At 37.6% G+C, this 15,171-nt stretch overlaps 2 protein-coding genes across 4 annotated transcripts; one reads left to right on the top strand and one right to left on the bottom strand.

Annotated features, from left to right (window-relative positions):
- Positions 1 to 1,213: 1,213 nt before the first annotated feature.
- LOC108005085 (uncharacterized) lies at positions 1,214 to 12,498 on the top strand. 3 transcript variants are annotated; one of them, XM_017068255.4, is made up of 4 exons: positions 1,214 to 1,374; positions 2,423 to 2,794; positions 6,097 to 6,401; positions 10,827 to 12,498. In XM_017068255.4, exons 2-4 carry the CDS (start codon positions 2,712 to 2,714, stop codon positions 11,558 to 11,560), a joined length of 1,122 nt encoding a protein of 373 aa, XP_016923744.1. In that variant the 5' UTR covers positions 1,214 to 1,374; positions 2,423 to 2,711; the 3' UTR covers positions 11,561 to 12,498. The 3 variants fall into 3 exon arrangements, with proteins under 3 accessions (XP_016923744.1, XP_036675877.1, XP_016923745.1); XM_036819982.3 differs by lacking the exon at positions 1,214 to 1,374 and adding an exon at positions 1,393 to 1,410; XM_017068256.4 differs by lacking the exon at positions 1,214 to 1,374 and adding an exon at positions 1,918 to 2,060.
- On the bottom strand, positions 12,355 to 15,032 carry LOC108005086 (tRNA (guanine(9)-N(1))-methyltransferase Trmt10A). The gene is made up of 2 exons (XM_017068257.3): positions 14,246 to 15,032; positions 12,355 to 12,749 (listed from the first exon to the last, which is right to left on the bottom strand). Exons 1-2 carry the CDS (start codon positions 14,979 to 14,981, stop codon positions 12,517 to 12,519), a joined length of 969 nt encoding a protein of 322 aa, XP_016923746.1. The 5' UTR covers positions 14,982 to 15,032; the 3' UTR covers positions 12,355 to 12,516.
- Positions 15,033 to 15,171: the final 139 nt, after the last annotated feature.

The following is a 15,171-nucleotide window of genomic DNA, read 5'->3' on the forward strand; positions in this document are numbered from 1 at the left end:
TTGGTCATATCCTTAAAAAGAGCATAGCAATAATAATTTTCAAGATGAGATCAGTTGCTAGGTTCCTTCCGTTGGAAGGCTTCTTAGGGCTGCACCAACAACAATTTCCTTGTAACGGCCCTATTGCAGTTCAAATGCATTTCCTTCTTAAAAAAGTCCCGAAAATATACGAACACAAAATACTGAATAAAACGGTGGAATACTCAATCGATTAGCGTGTTCGGTCCCATTTTCCACTGCAACGAGTTGTAGCGACTTTTCCCGTCTTTTTCTTACACGTGTGTTGCTTATGGAGGAAAAACCGTGATGGACGTTTGTGGGCGTTTGAGTAGGCGTGGAACTCCGATAAATCAAACTTGCGATGCGTGGGAAGCCCTAGAATCTGCATGCTTAATACGAACTGTCTATCTCTTAAATTTTCCGAGATCTCACCGTTTATACGGACAGACTGACATGGCTAGACCGAGTGGGCTAGTGATCCGAATTGAGAATATATATACTTAACAGGGTCGGATTATACATTACCCTTTCATTCTACGATTAACGGTTATGTGTGGTTAAAATTAACAAACATGCCAAATAGTCCCTTTCAGCTATATGCATTAGCACCTTCTTCGGACTTTATCTCCTCAATCGACTCAAAATGCGTTTCCCGGTGTGGTCTCTTGAGTTTTGGGAATAGCGTGAAGTCCCACGGAGCCAAATCAGGCGATTACGGTCGTTGCGGAACGATTTTTTGGCGAAATGGTCACGAAGAACGAGTGAGTGTGAGGCGGTGCATTATCGTGATGCAAAAACTAAAAGTTGTTGTCCATAATTCTGGTCTTTTTAGACGAACTGCTTTACGTAAATGCTGCACCACACCAAGAAAATTAAATAAAAAAACAAGAAACATGTTCATCTTACTGTTTGCCCACAGTAGTAATTAAATATTGCATTTTATGTCCGACAGCTATCAAATGTTTATTAAAATTATTTGTAGAAGCCTGGCAACACGCCAAAAGACCCTCGTACGGATTTCTTCGACGTGACTACTAGGCTTAAGAAGGACATTAAGGTCAAATATAAATGAAATACCATAAATATATCGTTTTTCAGCATTAAACTAATAAATCATATGCCCATAATTCGTTGTTGGTATTTTCTAGCTAGATGTTCTTCATTATATTTGGGGTATTCCTTTTAAAATTTTCTCAAAAACTATTGTGAACATCGAAATCAATGACAATCGACATTTTCCCAGCTCTTAACGGAATCTGATGTATTTTTTTTATCATTGCGTTGTGGCGCGATCGAATTTGTTTGGAAGTCGGGAAATCAGCATTACAGTGTTAAAAGTTATTTGGTTTTGGATACCGCCAGCTTTAACAAAAAGTATGCAAAATTTGTAGCACTTGGATGTGTATACATGTTAGTCGATTTTTGTTTGCATTTATTTATTGTGTGTTATTTGTTGTCTAAGTAGTTAAAATACGGGTTGAAAAACGTTTTCGATAAAAGCGTGATAGAAAATAAGCGTTGACTTAAATTTAAATGTATATTCGGGTTACTTTGCTCTACATTGTCTTTTTTTCAAAATTGCGTTGTAAGTGTAAAGAGTGCGTGCGAGCGTGTGTGTGCAAAGACGAGTGTAATGTCTGCAAAAATAGATTTGATCAGGTTTTCCTTTTTTTAGTGCAATACCAAGTCATTATTACCCCTTACCCTCTTCCTTACCCCGCGGTGCAAGTGTAGCAAATTAAAAACAAAAGCGCCAAGTTTCGCACATATGTATAACTGTGTATCTATGTGCACATACGCTGTTTGTGTGATTGTGATATTGTTTTTGTTTGTATATCATTCTGCGACGCAATAGAAAAAGACATCGAAGGCCAAACAACTTCGCTTGCTATTCGTTATTCTATGGCGTTAGATGTTGCTGTTGGGCGTTAGTTTTGTGCTCCGTTTTTGTTTTTATTATTACAACTATCAAGCTTTTCCACGCGCTTCGGTCTCTTTTCTCTTTCCCACGCGTGCCTCTTCCTCCCACGCTTGAGTGCCATCTCTTTCGCACGCAGCCGGTAAGCAAAGCAGTAAACAAAAACGATACACTAACCGACAATAAAAACAAATGAACGAAACAAATTGGTTCTCCGAATTTTTTGTTCGTTAGTTTATATTGTCGAGCAACTCGCAAAGATGGGTTTTACAAATATAAACATATGCATAATGTATAATGGTTATTCACTCGTTTAAAAAGTCGCAATAACATGACCACATTTTCCAGCTGCACAACGCAGTTTTTATTTTGCAAAAACAAGGTTGCTTGTGTGAGTAAGACAGGCCCTCAAAAATCGAAAAGATATGGCAAAAATATTTGGCGTGTAGCCGAAAAATTTCTCTTGCCAAAGTAATAAAAATTATTTTATTTTCTACATAACAGCCGCATGTTTTAACAAAGACCAAACAAAGGGAACAAAGAAAGGACGGAGGGATAGAAGGAGAAAGAGAGAAACCCGTTCTCCGCCCATGCGCACAGCTGATACAGAACCTGACCTAACGGTAAACCGATTGTCTCGGCACTACAAAAGCGGAAATCGAAAGTGAAACGGAAGTCCGCTGGAATAGCGTAGCGAAATAACACAGCCCGCTTACAGCGGGAGCCGAAAACCGAAGTTGAAAGCCAGGAAGGCAACAAGAATCAGAATAAATTAAAGCGCAGCAAATTGAATATGTTCCAAGCCCTGCCCCGACCTTCAAGGTCCACGCTCCACTGTGGAGCCACAGCCATCGTCACAGTCATCCTCATGGCCTGGTATGTCCTATATTTAACCATAAGGAGCCCTACCCATTCCCTGTTTAACATTTGTATTGTAATCGTTAGTAGAAGGAAGTCTTTCCGACCCTATAAAGCTTACAAATATGTTCATATGTATGTATGTTCTGTATCAGCATCAGTAGCAGAGTCGATCTAGCCATGTCCGCCTGTCCGTATGGCTGCCTGTCCGTATGAACGCAATAGTTGCAACGCAGTGAAGAAGACTTTTCCGACCCTATAGAGTATGTCTTCTTTCTCTTGCAGATACTATAGAAGTAGGAACGAGCAGGATTGTACAACTTATATTATAAAGCTCCCATAATAACTACACTAGCTTAGAAGATATTATTATTAAAATTAGAGGGTGGCATTATAATTGAAAACTAAAACATATATCACCTAAATTGGTTAAGCGCAACTTAAGATATAATTAAAACCAAAACATACCAAAAAATTTCTTTGCAAAATCTTTAAAAAATAAACATACACTACGTAAGGGTACGATTGTACTAAATTCTACTACCTTTGCCCAAAATAACTGGAATAACAAGAAAGTAACCTAACTTCTGCAAGCCGAAGTTTTTATACAGAGCTACCCGACTTTTAGAAAATTAAAAATAATAATAATCGACGACTTTATCATATAGGACTTTATCATAGAAACGATCGGATAACTAATGTCAAAAAAATACAAGGACAGTTATATTTCATTTTCGGTAAACACATACGGTAGTAAATTGAAATGGAACATTATCTTTCTATTTGTGTAATTAGTTTTAAGTTTTCGAAAATCGGAAAGTTCTGTACATACAATGTTCCCGCGGGAAAGACCTATAGAAACTTCGGGTTGCCAAAGCTAGCTTCCTTTCTTGTTTGACATATAATCTTCAATTTTTGGGAACACAATTTTTTTAATATTTTGAAATTTAGAACAAAATTTAAAAAAAAATGTACAAATGGGGAAACAAGTAAATAAAAAAAGTAGTTTCGTTGATATTTATTATATTCTTTTTTAGCTATGGGATATACAATTTGTTAAATAGTTCAGAATTAAGTTGACTTACATTTTTTTAAACAAATATTATAAAAGCTAGCAACATTACTTAAAAATTCATCATTTCTTCACTTACATTGTAATTTTTCTGTTATTTTTCCGATTATTCATATTATTGAGCTCTTACCATGGTAAACGAAGACTTGAAAAAGTTTTATCCCGATAGCCTTAAAATTAAAAGATAAGTTTGTGTAAAACCAGCATACGGAAGGACAGACGGAAAGATGGACATATTACTGTGGACTGTGCACCAGGAGAGTATGTGCTGAAAATGAGAAACTTAGAATATTGGTTGTCAGAGAAAATTATTTGAAAATTTTATACTCGCTAGTTAGTTAAACAAAGTTAAGCAAATATGTTCCAAATGTTTTTCTATAGTTTTTGGGTTGGCATGCTTTCGTGTTTCTCTTAAAATAATTTATTTTCTTAAACAATTCTGCCTTTTTAAATATCCGTTATAAAATAATTCTGGAAGTAAGCTCGAGGTGAAAATAATGCATTGATGATAATTTGTTTTATGCAGAATCTTAAAAAAAAAACGTTAAAAGGGCCTCAAAATAATTATATTTTTTTTTGTCTGTAATCATATAATAACACAATTAGTAGAATTGTGAAATTAATAGAAAACACATTAAATTTCAATTAGTTTATTTGCAACTAGTTTATTAGTACTATTAACTTAGCCCCAGCTGTAGTCTGTACGTGCAAACACCTTTGCTTCGACTGACGTCGCTCCTGCTTTTTACATAAATACTGATTTGTACAAAAAAGTGTCGCACCATGCCCATGCACAGCGACCACACCCTTCTCCACCCATTTAAAGCGTTCTGAGGAAATTAACCAAAAAGGAATTAAATGATATAAACACGCAGCCTTACCGCTTGCTTATACATATGTACACATATACCGTAGGTGAATATTGAAAAATTTAAAAGACAAGGAAGAACGCTAAAGCCGAGTGCCTCGACTATCAGATACCTTTTACTCATCTAAAGGTAAAGTAAAGTAAAGCGAGATTGTAAAGCGCCACCTACACGCGAATTCAATATATGGTAATGTAGGCAGACAGCGTTATAATCGTCATAATTTTTTGTTAGGTCAATCGATATGTAACAAGCTTTTGCTGTTTAGGAAGATAAGGAAGCAAAATATGAAACTTCAACTCTCTAGTTCTTATAGTTTCGTAGATCACAGCGTTCACACGGACAGAAGGAGAGACGTACATGGCTAGATCGACTCGGCTTGTGATCCTGATCTCGATCAAGAATATGTATATACTTTATGGGGTCGGGAACGCTTTTTTTTACATACTTTTCCCAAATACAATATACCCTTACACTCTACGAGTAACGGTTATAATAAAGAAAGTTAGTTTCGGCTTACAGAAGAGTAAATAACCTTGCAGCTAAATTAATTAATTAAATCAGTTTCTAAGCAGCTTAAGTAATCAAAAAAACATTGTGAAATTAACATTGATAAACAATGAAGAACGCTATAGTGAAGTGCCTCGACTATACTAGGAGTACTAGTATACTAGAAGGTATAATTATTTTGAATTTGGTTAGCTGAGTAACGGGTATTTAATAGTCGAGACTTTTTCTCTTGTTTCTAATTTGAAAATAAATGATTTATCGTTACGGTTCTTGATTTTAAGCAGAGAAAAGGGTGTTTGAAATATAGAATACAGATGCGCTGGCTACTTTGATAAACTATTTTTGTTTTGCGTTTGGGGGGCAATTTAAGACCATATGTTTGTTTGCAAATATTGCTAAGACTCCTTTAAATAGGGAACGTAACCCAATTGAATGGCCTCCGACATATGTACATATAAACTTGAATGACTCCTAATTATAAGTTTAATAACAAAAAAAAACTATTTTCTATTATCAGATAACTCATTTCAAAATTTTATAATATCACAACTCAGACTTATTATTTTGAGACGCACTGTAAAAACATTTTGGCGTTTAATAGAAATTAAAAGTCCAAAAATACACTCGTTCGTTCAACCAGGTTTGACCGGCTTTGTTGTTTGGGGAGAAGATTTAGGTATGCTTCCTGCTAGAACATGTTTTACCACTCTGCTGTTATTAATTATTGCCCTAAACATAATAGAAATCATCGAGACCCGAGGTTGTCTCACGCAGTAATCATCGAGCATTTGTCCCCTGCAGTTCGGCTGCATTTTATCCACAGCTATAAATAAATACTCTAAAAATATAACTCCGCAACGTTGATATTCCAGGGTCCGACCGCTGGGCGTGCTATTCCTGGGATTATTGGCCTATTGGATCTACTGGACACGCTGTAGCTTTCGGATTGTACCCACGGACGAGCTGCGCGACAAGGTTAACGGCTGGCTGCAGAAGGTAAACGACTGGCGCCACAGCAGTCCCAGCATGTTCTGCTTGGTCAGCAGCAGCTGCTTGGGCACCCTCGCGGTGTTAGGCCACCTTATCTCCGGCTCCACGCTGGTTCTGACCATCCTAGTCGTCTCTGCCCTTGTCTCCACCAAGTACAACTTCAAGCTGCTGAAGATCGAGCACAAGGGTAAGTGGTCAGTGAACCTACAGAGGGGATATAGTGATTTCTATAGCAGATAAGGAGATGTCCCCCATATTTTAAACATTATCACAAAAGCGGTCAATGTAATAATAATGTTGTAAGCAAGGAAGGAAGTGAACTATCATGCTAAAATGATATTCAGGCCTGATTTCAATTTGAACAAAAGTTAATATATATTTTAAAAAAACTTTATTAAAGAAATGTATTAAGTTAAGTAATCGTAATTCTATAAGGGTGCACATGATATAACAATGTTGACCAAAAGTGTTCCAAGTGGCATAAAAACCCGATTTAAAGTCATATCGAATCCGAAAAAAAACATTGCGGATGTGTAAATTAATGTGTGTTTCAAAACTACAAGACACCATCAATTTCTTAAATAATTCTTTTATTAAAAGTCGTGTTAAAGTGAATGTGCTTATATTTCAGTTTACAGGTTTAACAAAACAAAGAATTTCATGTGAAAACAACATAGTATTTTCCTCCGTGGCACAAGTAATAACAAAATCTTAATTTTAGGGTGTTTCATAATTATAAAACAGCTTTTATTTAAGGCTTATAGAAACTCTTTATGAACAATATATAGTTAGGTTTCAGTTTTTAGTAGTCAGTAGGATCTCCCTTAGCTTTGACAACACAAAACAACCTTTTTTTCATCGACTCTGTTAAATTTTTTTAAAGGCTAGACTTAGATTTCTTTCTAATACTCGTATGTATTGGTTGCTCTTAATTTTTGATGTTGTGAATTGTAAATCAAGCGTGGTTTTTGATGTAAACGCCCCCCGCACCATCACGGAGCCTCCACCGAAGTTGCGCTTAGTAAAATAAGTAGGATCATTTCGCAAATCTCTCTAATAATAATTGCTGCCATCAAGATTCCCCTTTTTATCATCGGAAAAAATAATCTATAAACTAAAGACTATTAATGAACAATTTTTTTAATAACAAGTATTTTACCACCGTAATCTAGTCGGTGTGTATATGTTTTTCGGCAAAATCAAGTCGAGCCTTCATGTGTCGAGGCAAAAGATGAGGAGATTTGATCATTTTTGATAGCTTTATGTAATTGCAAGGTTGCAGAGTTCTCCAAACTGTCGGTTTTGATACCTTATTATTAACGATAGCTGCCAAGGTAGAGCAAGAGGAATCTCGAGGATTCCTCAAAAAATTTCTGATAGCGCATCAGCCACTATTCATTTTTCTCGATAGGCCCATCTCGCTAATGGTAAGAAAGATTTTAACACCATTTTGTCTCCATAAAATTAATATAAACAATCGAAATATTTACAATTTTTTTACTTTTGCGGATTTAACACTAAATAAACTAATACAATTTTTTTCCCCGTCTTTTCCCCGTTATCCCTTTGCCCCTTTTCAATGTAATCTCGTTGCCTAGTTGCGTTTTACCGACTTTCCCCCAATTGGCTTTGCGCGGTCAAAAATATTACATTTGACATCTCTATCAGCTGAGAACAAATAAATGCATGAATTTAATTTCACGCGTTCAGGATATCATGCAATTTTTGAACGGCTTGCTTCTCCACTTAGTGGCAATCCAATTAGGTATTCGTGTTCTATTTTAACGATTGCCATTTTTGAAGTGCGCAAAGCAAAGAAGTTAGACGTACGTATCTTTGCCCGTCTGGCATGTCTATCAGCTGAGAAAAAAATAAACAAGGAAGCACGCTATAGTCCAGTATCTCGACTATCAGATACCCTTTACTCAGCTAAAGGGACAAAAGGGAAATGGAGATATGCAAGCAGCAAAGCGAGATTGAAATGCGCCACCTACCCGCGATCTCAATATATCTCGGAAACTATCAAAGATAGAGAATCAGGATTTCAGATTTAGATTCCGTAGCCTTGCCACGCCCACTCTAACGCCCACAAACCGCCCAACAATGTGGGGCCCACAATTTTCATATCCTATCGATTGACCCAAAAAAAAGTTTGCCATGCCAACTCTAACGCCCATAACGCTTAAATCTTATTACCTTCTACAATCTCGCTTTGCTGCTCGCATATATCCATTTCCCTTTGGTCCCTTTTAGCTGAGTATCGGGTATCTGATAGTCGAAGTACTCGACTATAGCATTCTTCCTTGTTATGTATATCTGCCATAGGAACGATCGTAAAATTAATGAGAAAATAATATGAAATGAATTATAGCTTCGTTGGGTTTGATCATAATCTATTATATATACATATATAATTATTTAAAGATTTCAAAATTTAGCTTTCATTATGTAAAGACCGACTTTATCATATATCTGTCTTAGGAACTATTGGTATATTTTTATACAACTGTTTTTTAAACCCGGTACTCGTAGAGTAAAAGTACTAGTATACACTTTCATTGGTTAGTATTTAAGAGGTAAAAGGAAGCGTTTGCGACCCCATAAAGTGCCTAGATTTTCGATCAGGATCACTAGCCGAGTCGATCTAGACATGTCCGTCTGTACGACTGTCCGCATGAACGTTGAGGACTCGGAAACTATAAGAGCTAGAATGTTGGTATTAAGCACGCAGATTCTTGGGCTTCCTGCGCAGCGCAAGTCTGCTCGCTTCAGCAAAATATTTAAGCTTTTAAGCGTGCCGAATAAAAACATTTTACAAAGTGTATTTATTTAGTTGAATTTACAAGCATTTTTCGTCACAAAATTGGTATTACAACTGTTGTAAGTTAAAGGTGCGATCGTCACGACACTTACCCCGGTAAGAGGTGTTTTTATTTGAAATCAGAAGTTTTTGTTTTAAAAATAAATTATAAAATAGGAGTTATGTTCACGTTTGCTGTAGTACTCATATATGAGCTAGCATTGAAATCAATACATACATTTCCGTCGACAAGACCACGGCCACTTGGTTACTGTATCCCTTACTTAATTATAAAAACATTTTTTCTACGAACTTAATTAAAGTATGTGTATTTAGACATCGGAAATTCAACCAACGACATTTTTTTGCGCTTTTAATAGTTTAGAACAAAAGTTTTCTTTCTCGAGTTTCTTTTTACACCCATATAGTCCCTAGGACCCTTAAACAATAAGGTTCATACAAACCCACAAGCAAAGGGACAAACATTTTCATTTTAGAAATCCCACAAAATCTTGTTTTAGGAATAACTTTTAAACGGAACACTGTATTTTAACAAATGAGGTGTCATTTGACGCGTATTTTCAGTAATAACCTGGCGCATTTCACCGCTTTTTTCCCAAAATAATTAGAAATATTAAAGTCTCGGTAAGCAAACTGTTTAGTATATCACTTCAGTATCGCTCGTTATGGTCTGACTATTAATGTCCAAATAATACAAAGACCGTTATATTAGTAAATTAAAATGGAACATTATCTTACAATTTCTGTAATTTATTTTTAGTTTTCTAAAAGTCGGAAAGCCCTGTACATACAATGCTCCCACGGAAACGACCTGCAAATGTATGCAACTTCGGCTTGCCAAAGATAGCTTCCTTTTTTGGTTTTAAATGCGTATAGTCAACGCCGGCTTAATAATGGGTTTTTTTTGATTCGAAAAACTATTTTACTCTCGAAAGAAGTCATTTATCGTTTGCAGTAAATAAAATCAAACAAAAACATCACTTAAAAGGTAAATAAAGAGAGTCAACATAAAAATGTTTTCAGATCAACTTTTGTGACAAATCAAAAGAGAACGTTACAGTCGATGCCATCGACTATCAAATACACGTTACTTACCTAAGAAGAACGCGAGGTAGATGGAGATATATCTTACATATGTGTATGTAAGCAGCAAAGCGGCGGTAACCAAGATTGCAAACTTTATTTGGTTATAACTTTTTAATAAATGGTCTGATTCAAACAATCGGCATAATAATGATCATAATCAAAAGAAAATCCCATTTACTTTTTTTCCCAAATCTTCAAAAATGTAGGCGCTAGACAGGTTTTAGCGTTATGGGCGTTATATATCATAGGGAAACGTCTCCTGTTTCCTGTTACATACTTTCCGAAGATTCTAGTATATATAGTGGCTTAAAATTTTTTAGTGGTTGCTTTGATGATCATTGTCCCAAAAAAAAAACATTACTTTTTAGTTGTGTTTTGGGGGGCATAAAACGCCATTCTAGACTATAAGTTTGTTCGGCAATATTGCTTAGAATTCTTGTAAGATTACGTTCTCCCGATACGATTTGTAGGCTGCCAAATCGTAAACGCGTGCTTCTACCTGTTTCATACTTATACCTATTATACCTTTTTAATTTACGAGTAAAGAGTTTAATAATATATTTTCAAAGTGGCAGATAACAAAAAGCTCATCATGAATACGGTCCCAAACAAAGAGCCACACATGTCACATGCTCATGTGGGTGGCTCACCTAACTCACTAACACCTTCGGTCCCTGAAAATAATAAGAAATTCTTTTATTTCAGACTTCCAATGGACAGAGAAGCTTAACTACAACAACTTGGAGGCCGAGGCCGAGGCGGAGGACGAGTTTCTGCCGGACGTGAATGAGTCAAATCTTTTTGTGCTGGAGCTAGCAAGCGATGTGGCCACCATCAGTTCACCCACCGATGCGAAGGACGAGGAGGATGACGAGCGCAGCGACGACATACCTTCGGAGCTGCTGATTCCGGACGTGATACCCGAGATCGATGAACACTCCACCGACGAAGATGATGATCTGGCACCTATGGCGGCCAAAAGGCAAGAGAAACAGCAGCAGCAACCGCATATAGCCAAGGAGAACGAAGATATGAACTTTAGAAAGGGCCATTTCAAGCGCGATTCGTCGCTGTCCACCACGTCATCCTCGTCCGAAGAGAGCCTCTCCAAGGGGCTGCAGTTCCCTGACCACACCTCCGTGGATGCAAGTGGGAACACTCAGTTGCGCCAAATAACCGCTGGACCCGATCCCGCTGGCGAGCTTATGGCCCTGGCCGTAAAAACCCAGGCTCAAGCGCTTTTGTCAAACAGCGGGAAGCTCCTCCCCAGTCTTGTGTCTGGCCTGGTGAAGTGGGGTTCAGGTGGTGCTGCCTCAGCTAATTCCGACGGTGATGCGACCGATGCGAGTCGAAATCGCGAGCAACAGCGCATTGTCACCGCCTTAGATTCTTCGGACGAGAGCGACTTTGAGATACTCGAAACGGATGACTTCAAGTAAGGATTGGATCGAATCGAAGATTGGTCCGATTTGACGTATTATAAAGCTATTATCTTAATATACATGTGCATACACACACAGAACACAACTTATCGACAGACAAAACAAGTTAAAAAATCAGACGTAGCAGACGGTTTGAACGGTTATATTTTCCCTGGTGGAGATCAGTTATACATACATTTTGCTGTAGACTAGTGCTATATATAGATGTATACTAAATTAAATGTCCAAAACTACTCTAAAATTAAGCCAAAAATTAAAATTTTTTGATGGCTTTGTACATGTTTATTTATATAACCCTAGGCTTATTCCTATTTTATTTTTTAGTCCTTTTGTGCTTATCTACTTACCACAAACAGAAAAAACAACGACCGACAGCATGCAAAATGTAAATATACCACAGATACACTCATCTATCAGGAGTGCCACAGCAATCGCAAAGCGCTGAATGGGGCCGAGTTTCTTATGTGCATCAATACAAATTTTACGCGACTTAGCGCTATAGTGATTTCTATGGCACCCATGCATGGGTTATATTGATGTTGTTGTGAGGGACAGATTCTTAATCTAAACCCAAATCAAAAACTGAAAGCAAATTAAAAACCAAAAAATGACAAAATAAGAAATCAAACGAAAATATTAAGAAATATGGTCCAGTGATATCTTTTAACACCCACTCGACATTAAACGTGCACAAATCATAAAATAACAAAATAAAAAATAATGAAGACATCGATTTACTAGCGATTTTTGTCCCTGGCTATTATTGTACATTGAAGAACATAACTGAAACATAAAAACCAGTAACAAACTTTTATTTGTATTTTTGTTATTATTTGCACTATGTATTTTAAGTTATAGTTTAATTTGCTAAACAAAACTAAATGTGATTTTGTAAAAACAAAAGAAACTGAAATAAAAATCAAAAAGACCTCGAATTGCGATCTCGATTGCTGTCAACTGTCCAAAGAGTCTAATTTTGTTTCTGGTTTGATGTCGACTATGGATGTATTCTTCAGCTCAGCTTCCAGTTTTTCCTCCGTCTGCTCCACCCTTTGTTCCTGCTCCACCTCCTGCACTTCTTTGCCGTTAGTGGTTTTCGCCTTGGCTCCCTTGCGCATGGGAATCGTGTCTAGAATGGCAGAGGTCCAATCCTGGCCAGCTGCTACCTTAATCAGCAACTCAAAGACTGAAATAAATATAGTATATGAAATTTATCGTAAAATTTAATAAATAATAAAAAAGAAGTCTCGATTATCTAAAATTCTTGTAATTAGTTTTAAATGGAACACCCCTTCTTAACGCGAAAGGCAAACTTTATTTTGATTAATTCTTAACCATTTAAGACTATCGTTATACTATGACTAGTATTTGACAACCATATCTATATTGTGTCGTACGGTACGAATTCGCGAGATGATAGACGCGTAGAAAAAAAGATATAGTTCAAGGAAAAAAAGTATGGGCTAAATCTGTGCTAGCAAATTTGTTTCAAGAGAGGCAGATAAAGTCTATTAGTCAGAAAATAATACTCTGAAAGGTTAATGCAAGTCATAGTTAGATCTACATTGATTTAAAATTAGGGGAATCTAATTTCCTGTTAATCTGCATGGGTCAGAAAAGTTTAGCTGGGTAACCAAGTCCGGGCTATCAATTTCATCTCGAATAAGGTTATACATAAAGAATGTTCCAAGCATCATTCTGCGGTTGGCTAGGGAGGGTAAGTTAATTAGTCATCTACTAGAATAAGAAGGTAAAATCAGGTTTGCATCCCAGTTTAGGCCTCTTATAGCAAATAGCAAAAAGGGTGATCCATACTCAAGTATCGGGCGGACAAGCGAAATAAATAAGGTCTTTATAATATAAGGAACATCATCAAAACGAAATGTGATCTGCAAATTGTAGTCTTGTGTCCAAAAGAACGCCAAATCGTTTACTAGAGTTATTCTCTTCAATGAGCCGTCACTTAGCGTATATGTCGAATATTGAGGATTGACTCGACAAAAAGTCATTACATTACACTTAGAGCCATTTAAATCCAGTAACTTGTCAAAGCACCGTGTTTGAATATTGTTCAAATCGGATTGTAAGACTGGAAAGAAGTATGCTTCTACTGCAGGCATAATTTAACATCATCTGTGTTCATTAGTACACGAGAATGAGATATAACAGAGGGAAGGTCATTTGTAAATAAATAAAAATAAATAAAGTAAAAAGTAGCGGCAACTATTCCTATGTATATCTGTTTGTTTTAACGGAGTGTCACGCCCACTCAAACGCCCATGCCGCAAAATCTGCCTGTCTGGTGTTCACATTTTTTAATAATTTGACGAAGTGTAAATGGGAAATTCATTGGATATTGATAATCCCATCTACTTGCCAAAAATGTAACATGTTCTTATAAAATGTACTAAAATTACAATGAGGAATAAAAAAAACTTAACGAAAACTACGCGTTACTACCTTAAACTAAATTTTGTATTTACTGCTCTTTTAAAGAATTTTCTTAGTTGTTCGTAAACTTAAATTTTTGCGGTTATTTCAATAAAATGGGCATATTATGTGACCCGCTAAGCGTATAGATCTACTTGAAAACCTACAATGGGTTCCAAAAGTATGATCCAAACACTCTTTAGGGTCGAAAAGGTCTCATCACATCTTTGCAAAAGAACCCTACCCACTCACCGTGGTAGGTACTGAGTACGGCCCTTGTCTTCATGTCCACGTGCTCACTGAGCGGCAGGCGGGCAGTGGCCAGGCCCGCCTCCGTCGCCCTCGAATGGCACAGACCCTTGAAGTGATTGTGGTCCACTAGTCCGCCAATGACGTATGTGCAGTTGGGCTGCAGCTTGTCCAGCACTTGTTCAGACTCGCAGGTGAGATATACTAGTTTGCTGGTGTCGAAGACATCTGTGTGACTGCGATCGAAGTGGTATTCCACGTGCCAGTTCTCCCAGCCATCATTTTTCTTGAACGAATTGTGGATGTGTCCGTTGCGACGTATGCCCGTGAAGTGCAGCTTGCCTGGCTGCGCACTGCGGCGGTTGATAGTATAAATCCGGAGGCACTGCTTGACGCACTTGGAGATGTCCCGCTCCTGCATCAGATCATCGTAGTCCAGATCGATGGCAACGCAGAGTCCGGGCTGACTTCCGTCAGATGCCTGGCGCTTTTTGAGCTCCTTGCGGGAAGGACCCACCCGGACGGGCAGACCCTGCTCCTTGGCCTCCCGGCGTTTCTGTTTTTTCTTCTCACGCTCTCGTTCTCGTCGCAGCTTTCGGAGGTCCGCAAACTCTGCCAGCTTGCGCTGCTTTTTCAGCTGATTTTTGCTTTGTGGCTTACCAGGCGTGGTTCCCGGGCAATTGTCCAGGCTGAGCACCGCCGGTGGCGCCTCCTCGAGTCCCTGTTCTGCCGTATCCATGGACCTAACAATAAAATTGGATTGGGAAAGTCTTATATTTCATTTCAAGCAGCTTACTTAATTTGACAGTGTTTTTAGCGTGCTAACAGCACTGTGTTGTGCATTAACAGCACTGTATTATACCCTTTGCACACAGTCGCCTAAAATTGCAACAGCGAAAAGGGTGTCCTAATTTGTTAACATGGGCCGC

This window comes from Drosophila suzukii, chromosome X (assembly GCF_043229965.1).
Source record: "Drosophila suzukii chromosome X, CBGP_Dsuzu_IsoJpt1.0, whole genome shotgun sequence".
Lineage (NCBI taxonomy): Eukaryota > Metazoa > Arthropoda > Insecta > Diptera > Drosophilidae > Drosophila > Drosophila suzukii.

Bases quoted from the DNA above. Each gene is read 5' to 3' on its own strand.
- LOC108005085 (XM_017068255.4), top strand. From the start codon at position 2,712: ATGTTCCAAGCCCTGCCCCGACCTTCAAGGTCCACGCTCCACTGTGGA. The intron at 2,795-6,096 runs GTATGTCCTATA...TTGATATTCCAG, and splicing joins ACAGTCATCCTCATGGCCTG to GGTCCGACCGCTGGGCGTGC. The intron at 6,402-10,826 runs GTAAGTGGTCAG...CTTTTATTTCAG, and splicing joins GCTGAAGATCGAGCACAAGG to ACTTCCAATGGACAGAGAAG.
- LOC108005086 (XM_017068257.3), bottom strand. From the start codon at position 14,981: ATGGATACGGCAGAACAGGGACTCGAGGAGGCGCCACCGGCGGTGCTC. The intron at 12,750-14,245 runs GTGAGTGGGTAG...TATTTATTTCAG, and splicing joins CGTACTCAGTACCTACCACG to TCTTTGAGTTGCTGATTAAG.